The following is a 10,923-nucleotide window of genomic DNA, read 5'->3' on the forward strand; positions in this document are numbered from 1 at the left end:
ACCTCAATCCAAATGTTTATTTTTTTAAGCAAAACGTAATAAATGCTGCTTACAGTTTGAGCTATAGATATGCAAAACTGGTACACCCCAACAGGCTTGCAGCTGCACGCCTCACTTTTCGAGTTAAAAAAAAGAAAGGAATTAAACGCACCACTTTTATTGTTTTGCGTTGTTTTTTGCGTCCCAAACGACGCAATGAAATGAATAATTAGCGCGTAATTACGTCGCCAAATGTGAAAAAGCTCAAATTCATAAACATCCGGGCGCTAATTTTAGATTTTCTAAATAACAGAAGCCAGAAACACACGGAGGATTTAAAATAAAAATAAAATAAAATAAATTGCAGCATCAGAGTAACTCCCTACGAGAATAAGGAGGAGAAGGAAGAGGCTGCAGGCCCACAAATGAAACCCACCGCGTCGTGAGTCACATCACTGCTGCCCCATCAAAGGTCTTCTCCTCATCTAACTAATGATACAGAACCGTAACAATATTCAGATCCCGGAGCGCGTGGGGTTTAATCTCAGTGACGTCAGTGCGGTGAATGAACGCAGTGGGTCGGACCAGCAACATGTCTGCCATCCATCCATCAGAACCTGAGGAAACTCCACCCTCATCCCAAGGATAAAGATTTTAATGTTGATTATTGCTCTGAATGACCGTATTCTGATGGCTGTTCTTTTAGTGGGAGAGAATGTGAATGAGTTTTTCTTAGCTTTATTTTATTACTGCTTCTAACATTTTTATGCTACAGAAGACTCACTGTAATCTGATGGTGTTGGAAAAAGCAATGATTACGAGACTGTCTTGAATTAGAAAAGAAAGAATAACCTCCCTGCTCAATCTACTAGCATCAATCAAAATGAAATTTAAAAAAATACCACGAGAGAACAGCAGGACATAAAAGTAAAAACTAGCAGTGATGAATCCTCTAGAATCAGAATAATCTCCAGTGACAATTCAAAAAATTATTTATGTCAATATATATAAATATACATTATGTTGAGTTAACATACATTCTCCAAGAATCTTCAAATGGTTGTCGTGGATGGTGAAACTGGGCGCAGGAAGGATCTACTGTAGCTTTCAGTCTTGCAGCGACTCCGAAGAACCCTCTGACTTAAGACTGGCTAAAATTACTGTTAGCTACATGCTAACAGCTCAATTGCCAGGGAGTAGAGACAATATTCCACGTCAACGTCTCCGACAGGACAGTCAGTTGCCGTCAAGCTCTGCCAATCCGCTTCATCTTTAAATCTGTCGGCCGTTTGGTTAGAAAGCCAGGCTGATCTTGGAGGCACTTCAAGAATTATCTGAACTTTTGAGATGCTAATCTCAAAAGTTAATCAGATGCTCCCAGTTGCAAAAAAAAAAAAAAAAAGAAAGAAGCTAATCTGCTGCCATGGTTACACATAATTGTTCAAAGTAATGAAAAAAATCCTCCAGCTGCACACCGGTTGAGTTTGCCATTTTTGAATTGAGATCAAGGAATAAAACAATTCACTAAAGCTTTATTGTTTTTATTTGTGTCTTAACGACAACTTCTGGTATGTACAATAGTGGACAGAAAACAAATGTTTACAGAATGTATAAATATTCTCTCGTTGCCCCAAATTGGATATTGGCTGAATTGCGTTATGAAGTTAATAATCAAGAATTTATGTTTGTCCTCGCTGCCAGTTTCTCAACAACGTTTCAGATGACAAGTACCTGCAAAGTACAATCAACACATGCAGAGTATTTCAGAGGCTCCAACCGGCTGCTTCCCCGACAGGCAACTAAGGTACAGAATGGGTGAGATGAGAGGAGGACCCTCAGGTGTTCGCATTAGTGACAGAAGAAAAGGTAGGAGAAGGACGAAATGAAGAGCAGCGGATGTTTTCCCTAGAACCGGAGCCAGTACATGCCGCTGCGCATCCTGTTGTAGTCCGGTAGCTGCTCAATGGGACCTGGTGGAGACGAGGACGGGACAGATTAGAGCGCGTGCAACGGTACCCGATTCTGATCCTACAGGAACGGGAAGGGCGGAGAGCTCACCGATAGCAACCATGGCAGGACACTTATCGTAGATGTATTTGGAGCAGATGTCACGCACCATCCTGGGAGTTACAGCCTGGAAGACGAGAGGAGAAAGCGAAAACTCTTCAGATCGGAACGTTTTGATTTGCAAAAAAGGCACCGCAGCGTGCTGTGGAAAGAAGACTCACATCGATGCGGGCGCTCCACTCTGCCAGAGGAATACGACGTCCGTAGTTCAGGATGTGTCTGCCGATGTCGTCACAAATTGGTGTTGTACCTACGAGATTGAGGAGCTGTTAGCTTAGATTGATGCGCAGCGTAGACTGAACTGTAGACCTCCCTGACAGGGAAAGGTTTGCAAACCTGTAGCTCTGGGGCTGCATTTAGTGTGTGTGTGTTTAGCTTTCTATTTAGGACTTTTTCTCTAGCATATTCTTATTAGCAACAGGCCTTATGAGGGTCAAAGCTCTGCCCTAATGTGGTGGACCCCTTTCTTTAAGGTTATAGATTAAAGGAGGAATGGAGTCTGGTGTGAATTCACCTTTGGCTAAAGTTTGGAATGTGCTGGTAATGGTTAGGGTAAGAATGGAAGTCAATACATACGCTGAAAAAATACATCCTACCAAGTATCTGTGGTCTAGTTTCTACAGCAAATATCTTAGCATACTTAAAATTAGACAAAAACCAACAAGTAAATACTCAACAGGATGTAGGAACTTGTTTTAAGTCAATAATTCCTTAATATTAATGAAAAAGTACTAGCTACAAGATAAATAATCTACCAGTGGAACAAGACATTTTCCCCACATAATAAGTTAAAATCTCTTGTTCCACTGGCAGATTATTTATCTTACAACCAATACTGTTACATTAATATTAAGGAAATTTTTACAAATTCCTATATCTTACTATAAAGTTACTTGTAAGATAGTTTTGTCTAATTTCAAGAGTACTAAGGTATCTGCAGTAGAAAGTAGACCACAAATACTTGGTTGGATTTTGTGTTTTTGCAGTGTCGTCCTCATACAGGTGGAAACACAAAGTTGTGCCTGTGTGTACCTCTAAACTGAAATATTTTTATTATTTTATCACTTAAAAATGTGTTTCATCTGTCATTGTTTTATGTTTTTCTTTGCTTTACGATAAATTAAATTCTAGTTCGGTGGTGTTACGTTGTTTCTATTTTAGATAACTTGAAAAGCTTTATATTTTTGAAGATTCCTGAACGTTTTGCAGCTCCAGACTATTTATTTAATAGTAAATGAAACAAAAATCACTGATAGTAGAGGCTGCAGGTACCATTGAGCTGTCCAATCAGGCTGGCCTTCAGAGCGTTTTGGGCTCTAACGACATCACTGTCTGTGACCGTGGTGCAAAGGTTCATCCTGCAGGGACAAGAGCAAGGCTGGAATCACATGCAGCACAAGCACTCATCGGATAACCAGTAGGATTCATCCACCTCTCTTGGCTCTGGATTAAATGATCTCGGCTCGGTTTCTCACCAGGCGTTCTGGGTCCAGTGCATCATGTCGTCGATGTGGTGCTTATCGCTCACAAAGTGGATGCCCATCAGGCCGGTGTCGCTGTAGGCAGAGTGGAAGGCCTGGAAGCTGTGGCACAGGTTTTCCTCCACCGCCAGGCGAGCCAGACGGCTGCTCAGGTGCTGAGAGAGAGAGAGAGAGAAAAGACCACAGTTGAGGTCAAAGGTCTTTCCACTGAGACGCACAGAGAAACCTGGTGAGGATTTTCAGGTTGACCAGCACTGAACAGTGATTGACTGGTTATTGACTGACTGATCTGGAAAGAGATTGCATTCTTTAAAGCATCTTACCTATGCACTGACAACAATTAACATCTCCTTAAAATTAACAGTATATGTCTGTCAGTCAAACAACCGTGGGAACATTTTATGTTTCAGATCTACAATCATTCAAAAATCACATTTCTGGAAAAAAAATTGTTTGCTTCATAAAATACCATGTGGTTAATTGCCGAGTAAAAAACAAAAAAAAAAGAGGAAGAAACGATATAAAACTACACAAAGAACTAACTGTGTCAGACCAAAGACATGCAAAGAAATTTACGACACCCAACAATCCACGACGCAAACGTTGCTCAGCAGTTGTGTTCCTCCCGACAGGTCCGGAGGCAGAGGGAAGACCCCTGACTCAGGTTTTTAGACAGGCAATGCTTTACCCCTCCATAATGGCCACTCAGGACATGGAGAGTCCCGAGTGGGCAAAGCTTAAAGGGGATTTTCTTTTTTTTCCACCAAGTCATGAGATGTTACTGTTCTCACTACAAGAGGAAAGAAATAAAGAAAGAAAGAAAGAAAGAAAACAGACTTTCACCCACCTTTCCACCCCCGTAGGTAAGGTCATAGCTGCCAACGATGGCGTTGGCGACCATAAGGGGAACGATGTCGGGGCTGGAAACACTGGCGCCCTCCACGGCGATGGCGATGTGCGCCAGGGGAAGAGCGTCATCCCGCATGCGGATCTGAGCAAGACAAAGATTTTACTGCGACTGTAAAAGTTCAAGTCGATAAGTGAATATATCATGAAAGTCAGTATGTGACGGCGTCCTGCTGAAGTTTTCATACCCACTGAACTTTTATACATTATGCCTTCACTCCAACCAAAAACGTCAGTATGGAAATAGTTTGTCATTTATTTGTTCCTTTAACCCAAAATATAAATTAAATTATGATGAAACCTGAACTGGATCATTTAGCAGTGAATAAAAAAAACCTTTATTGTGTTTCTGGACCATGAAAATCTATGTGCATGTTTTTAATTTTCCAAAAACATTTTGTACCCCTCTCCTCCTGTGAGCTGAATGTGTTGCTGCTCCTCTGTATTTATTATTATTTCCACTTTGTTCTCGGCAGCAACAACGAAGCCCCAAATTATTCATACGCCCACCAGAGTTTGATCTAAAATTCGATTGAATCAACCAAAGCGTTTGCAGAGTTTATCTCAAAAGATAAAACAAACAAGGATTCTCCATTCAGAAGAAAAGAGCAATTCTACTTTTAATAAATGTTACTTCCAGTCAGATGAAACATGCTGGTCAAACTGAAAGATTAACCTAAATATTCCACGGGTCTGAATAATTCTGGGCTTAATATTTATAGTTATAATTGTCTAACTCAATGTGCTTGAGGATTTTTGGGGGGGTGTCTATTTTCGGTGTCTCACCTCGCTGCCAGTGAACCGGCAGGGAGACAAGACGGGGACGGCGTCTCCCTCATACTGAAAGGAAAGTCCACTAAAATGAGACTTGGCCATGCCCACCAGCTCGTCGTGGTTAACACCTGTAGATGGGGCGTACGTTAGAAACATTAAAACACTGGCTCCCACCGTCACAAAACAGGAGACGGAAGCTGTGGACCCACCTCCTGCAGCCGCCAGCACCATCCGGGGGGCTTTGTAATGGCTGCTGATGTAATCCACCAAGTCCTGACGGGTCAGATTCCTGACAGCGTTCAACACAAGAAGCAGCGTTCATTTTGGCGGCCGTGTTGTCTTTGTCGTCAGTGTTTTTGGCTATGTTACGATAAATAATGTAGCAGCTGGGCTCAATAATGAGCCAAGTCCAAAACCACAAACAGAGCAGTTTCAGTGGTGGCGTTATTCTAGTGGAAAGAATATTTAATACCAGGGTTTGAACACTTTTCCCACAGTAAAAGTTTACGATGTTTCCAAACGTTTCCAGCACCACACTTCAGAGATACAAACAAGACCATTTCATTTCATTGCTGCTCTTTCATTATAAGACATCATTTATTACCATTATTAAAAATGTTTTGTGGTAGTATTCTTCGTTCGACAGCAGAAACAAGGTAAACTAAAATATAGTTTTCTGTTTGAAAGTTTCTCTCACACATCCTGAAGGCACACCTGATTGGCTCATGAACACAATACTGACTTCACAAAAAAAATCTCCCGATTTCAATAATGTTGTACAAGGTACAAAATATAACATAATCAATAAATCATTGGGAATAATAAATGCGAATGACATTGAAACAATCTTAAACTGTGTTAAGGTAAATGACCTTTCTGCTCAAATTAAATACAGTATTCAAAGTTACAAAAACATCTCTAAACCTTTTCACAAAGTTTTCTAACATTTAACAAATAGAAATAATTTAGTTCATCTTAACAAACCTAAAACATAAAAAGTTTAGTCTGATTTAACTTCAGACCGAGAAAAAAAAAGTGTATTTTTATTAAGTGGAAAAGAAATCTGGTTTTGTCTGTAACTGTAATCAGCTTTTTGTCAAGCGTTAGATTGATTAAAAGCTTGATATTCAAACTGTGCACTTTCAAGGACTTTATACAGAATTCGAGCCCTTTCCAAATCTTGAAAAAACCTAAATGAAATTCAAGCGTTTTTACGGATTTGCAGCCATACGAACGCTGTAAACCCCGACTACGTAAGCAGTGAGCTCCCCGTCCCTCCTACCTGGCGTTGCTGGATGGTCCCAGCACGCTCTGTCCTAGCGGCGTCCCCTGGTAGGCTGCGGTGTGCAGCAGGTCCAGACAGACTTCCTGCAGGTTGCCCTCCACCTCCTCCATCTCCCGCAGCACCACGCTCCTCTGCTGCTCGATGTCGGCCTCGTTCAGCGAGCAGCTCTGCACCACGTCTGACAGCAGCTCCACAGCTGGAGACCAACGGGTCAGTTAGTGGTCGGGATTTGAGGCGGTATGGCGAGGATTTAATGTGATCGTTCTGAATCGCTAAACATTCCGTGGCTTCTAGGAAATGAATGATGAGGCCAGTTTGTTTTCTCACCTTTAGGAAGGTCTTTGGTGAGGGTCTTCATGTAGAAAGCAGTGTGCTCCCTGGAGGTGTAGGCACTCAGGTGAGCACCCATGGACTCCACCTGTTGCTCCAAGGCCGTTTGGGGGTGCTTCTTTGTTCCCTGCACAAAATCGATTTGTACACTTAGTTGGGGCCGCTGCATCCAGGCCATTGTTTGGTCTTTGGCTCCCCCTACTGTCACTGGGTTTAAGATCACAGGCTAAAGAAAATCTGAGCCTAGATGGGAACTGATCAAGCCTAAAAGAAACAGGAGAAGCCATCAAAATCTACAGGAGGTGCAGTTACATGACCCAGCAAGAATAGGACTATGTTCTTTGATAAAGACAGACTTAAATAGAGGAAAATGTAACGTCTTCTTTTTTTCTGATATACAATATAACACAGGTATCAAACTCAAGGCCCGGGGGCCACATCTGGCCCGCCGTAGTTTTTTATGTGGCCCTTTAAACTCCAGATTACATCTTTAAGTTCATACAGTTTTTCACAAATCTACAAAATTTACACAATATTAACAAATCTCTGCATTTTTTAAAATTTATTTTACTGCAAATTTTCTCAAAATTGGTCAAAAACATTGAGTTCAAGTGACTGCTGCCTCAGCCTTACTGGATGTCAAGTTAAAGTGTGTAACTGATACAATGAGTAATAAAAATTAACATTTAACATCAGCGCAAATATTATAAAAATGCCTTACAAATAGTTCTAAATATTCACCACAAAATCTGTCATTTATATTGCAAAAAGTAACTAAAACAATCACAAAATTCTGGAGGAGCAGCTATTTATTGGCATTTTAACAATTTAATTGGTTTTATCAATTTATTCTGGCACAACCAGCCCGTTAAGAACACTCAGATTTTTGATATGGTCCAAAATGGAAATGAATTTGACATCCCTGCAATATAAGGATAGCTAAATGTGGCCCAAGTGTAAAAGTGACAAAAATATGTAGCAGAATTTCACTAATTGGACATTGAACACACCAAACCTCAGCGATAAAGACACTCTTCCGTGTGGAAAGTGTGACCGAGTTAAAAAAGAAATATCAAAGTAACCTTCAGCATTGATAAGTCATTTAAAAATGAAGTCAGATCAGGACTGTAATTTCGACGACGTATCAAGACATGCCAGTAGTTCACTGATGATGCAAGAGAGTGGGAGACTTTCAACAGATAACGCTAAATGTATTACAGGAAGTTCCCACCATAGCTGGATTTGGAAAAGTTGGCAGCCTTTTAGACATTTTAGAGTTAAAGCAAGAATATACTGTTCATTCTCTAGAGAACACATGATGGCTGCTATTTCAGTAATGATAATCACTTGTGGATCATTTTCTCTGTTTTAGAATGTTAAGACGACATTTGACAGCAACAGGTCTCACATACACTCATATCATGATCATGACAGTAAAAACTACATCAAAATATTCGGAATGCTGCTCTTTTAGCTTGTTAATTTATTGCCCTTACCCAGAAATTAAAACAAAATTAACATGTCATGAAATTCTTATTGGCGCATCTCCAATGTAACCATTTTGTTTCATTATAACACCACCGCAATATGGGAGTTTTACTTTACTCTTTTATGATTTTATTTTAAGTATTTCCTATTCATCCATACTTCTGATCCAAGTTTACAACATTGGGATTTTTTAAACTGCACCATAAATGCAGTCAAGAAAATGTAAATCGTGATGTTTTGACCTCGTATCCAACTTTACTGCTGTTGCAAGGCAGTTCCAGACAACAGAATGTCATTAAAAGGAGACAGATGAATAAATACATATAGTATATTTACATGCGACAAACATATATTTTACTTAATCTGGCCAAAAAGTCCTATTTTAAACATTGAGTGACAACTCCACCTTGAAAGCCATGTGCTCCAGAAAAAAGCCCGCTCCGTTGTTCTTCTCGTTCTCATAGCGGCTGCCAGCGCTGATCCAGACTCCAACCTGTGAAGGTGAGATGAGATCAGAGGTTAGGTTGTTGATGTCCACTATGTAAGTTAATACTGTCTCGGCTGGGACAGGGGACTAAAAGGACAAACGAATATGCTCTTACAGTGCAAGTTGCATGTCCGGTATCCTCAGATGCAATTCTCAGACCGTTGTCCAAGGCAGAGACCTGGGTTTCAGGGGCTCCTACCAGGCTCTGGGCATAGCTGACCGACGCCTGTCCACGTCTCAAAGACAGTAGGATGGGCTACAGTTCGCAAAAAAATAAATGAATAAAAAAAATTGTACGTTTGAATTAGGTTCAAAATTATATTTTTGACTCATCTCTTTTCAGGGTATTACTGGTTGCAGTTTAGAGATACCCCGCTGAAAACATAAACATACCCAGAATATTATGAGCGTGTTGTTTTTTCCATTCCAGTTAGGCAAATAGCTGAGGGTAATTTTTTGAAATTTTATTTTAACTTACTTTATTTACTTATAGATATTTTCTTAGCCATTTATCTAATGAATAGCAACTGATTAGATGTGCGAGTATAGGTTTGATTAGCCAGCTCAAATCCATATTCCATCAAAAACATAACAAAAATAGACATAATTTACATCTAAAATTTAGATGTAACTTTGTTGGAATGCCATATTTTTGTCTCCAGGCTAAATATCTGTCAGTATTTCCAGTTGCTATTTTCAATTATAAGAAGAGCATATTTAAGAACACTAATTGTTACCTTATGTCGGACTAAATAATTACACAACAATTAAGGGACGTTTATTCTTGCCACCAAGAAAGTTAGATATAGTATTAACTTAAGAAAACTGTGGTGATTTCGGGTTAAAACCTTTCCGTTTTCAATGTAAATGAGGGACATAAAAAACCGGAGAAATAATAGTTAACCTAAAGGTATGATCATATGGATGTGTTGACACAACTTCTCTGAAAGTTTTACGAACATGTCGCATAAATGATCATGATCCAACAAATTAATTATTCCTAAAAACAGTCCAAAGTAGAAAACATATTCTCAATCTCTGCGGTTTTCGATCTTTAGTTCAAGAACTGCCTTTGCCGTGTAGTCACCCATTTTAATTTCAGAAAAGTAGACGCTGCTCCTTTAGCTTCGCCGTAAACTGTCATTTTTTTCCAAAGTTACTGACCAAACAAGACATACAGCGCAAAGAGTTAGAATCTGCCTTCTACAAGTCACAATGCTAACGCTGCTACCCAGGACGCTCTGAGGACAGGGGAGGACAAATAGAAGTTATTACAACAACTGACTTCATGGAGGACAACAAACAACGAAAACAACCGGCATCCCACTGTATAAACTTGACATCGTATTATAATAAGAAGTTAAAAGCTGTGCAGCTCCATTTGGTAATTGACCTTGCATTCACTATTAGCTAAACTAGGCTAACCGGTTAGCTGCTCGGCACAGCTAGCTCGAACACTACACCGGTCTGGCCGTTACACGTCCGGTTATTTAGTTCAGCAATAGCAACACTGCTCAGCTAAGACATCTACTAATTAAAAGTTTACCGTAAAACTCACACTGCGGGTTTTGGCGAGGACTCGCCCAACGGTGCTCCCTACTCGGCACACGGACGCCGCCATTTCTAAATTCGGTGAGAAGTGCTGTCGGAGCTTCACTCTTCTTCTTCCGGCTGAAAGAAAGTGATCTTCAGCTTTTCGAGCGGCTGGTACTGCCACCACATGTCCAGTATGTGGTACTGAACCTAAAAAAAAATTATATTCCTTAAAATTGCAATTCTTTTAGCGCCGATACTGAGACCATTCTGCTCCAAAAAGTTAAAATTAATTAAAATTTCCCATACAAAAATATCAAGAAGGTTTCATTAAACCCCGTTGATCTTTCATTTTTTTACAGTTTACTTTATCTGTACTGATAAAGTATGGAGGATGAGGATGAGGGAGAAATCTTAACTGTGAACTGTACTGTGAACTTCTATATAATTCACTTAATGTCAGTTTTATCAAATCTTCCAGTAAAATAAATTATTTAAAGTGATTGCCTCCTTTCAGTTACAAAAATATTATGAATTTGTCTTTCATATTTTTCCTGTTAGGAGGTGGGTAACCTGCTTAGTCACTGTAGGAG

At 40.0% G+C, this 10,923-nt stretch overlaps 1 protein-coding gene across 2 annotated transcripts; it reads right to left on the reverse strand.

Moving 5' to 3' along the window:
* Positions 1-1,495: 1,495 nt before the first annotated feature.
* Positions 1,496-10,483, reverse strand: uqcrc1 (ubiquinol-cytochrome c reductase core protein 1). 2 transcript variants are annotated; one of them, XM_028002032.1, is made up of 13 exons: positions 10,356-10,483; positions 8,913-9,053; positions 8,717-8,803; positions 6,820-6,949; positions 6,490-6,688; positions 5,417-5,496; positions 5,220-5,335; positions 4,375-4,518; positions 3,522-3,682; positions 3,319-3,404; positions 2,208-2,296; positions 2,038-2,113; positions 1,496-1,949 (listed from the first exon to the last, which is right to left on the reverse strand). In XM_028002032.1, the coding sequence occupies exons 1-13, from the start codon at positions 10,416-10,418 to the stop codon at positions 1,885-1,887; spliced, it is 1,437 nt and encodes a 478-aa protein (XP_027857833.1). In that variant the 5' UTR covers positions 10,419-10,483; the 3' UTR covers positions 1,496-1,884. The 2 variants fall into 2 exon arrangements, with proteins under 2 accessions (XP_027857833.1, XP_027857832.1); XM_028002031.1 differs by having other exon boundaries at positions 10,344-10,461.
* Between the last annotated feature and the right edge of the window lie 440 nt (positions 10,484-10,923).

Source organism: Xiphophorus couchianus, chromosome 20, assembly GCF_001444195.1.
Source record: "Xiphophorus couchianus chromosome 20, X_couchianus-1.0, whole genome shotgun sequence".
Taxonomy (NCBI): domain Eukaryota; kingdom Metazoa; phylum Chordata; class Actinopteri; order Cyprinodontiformes; family Poeciliidae; genus Xiphophorus; species Xiphophorus couchianus.

Coding starts and splice junctions, on each gene's coding strand:
- uqcrc1 (XM_028002031.1), bottom strand. CDS start 10,418: ATGGCGGCGTCCGTGTGCCGAGTAGGGAGCACCGTTGGGCGAGTCCTC. Junction 5,336..5,416: donor GGTGCTGGCGGCTGCAGGAG/GTGGGTCCACAG, acceptor CCCCATCTACAG/GTGTTAACCACGACGAGCTG. Junction 1,950..2,037: donor TCCTGCCATGGTTGCTATCG/GTGAGCTCTCCG, acceptor CGTCTCCACCAG/GTCCCATTGAGCAGCTACCG.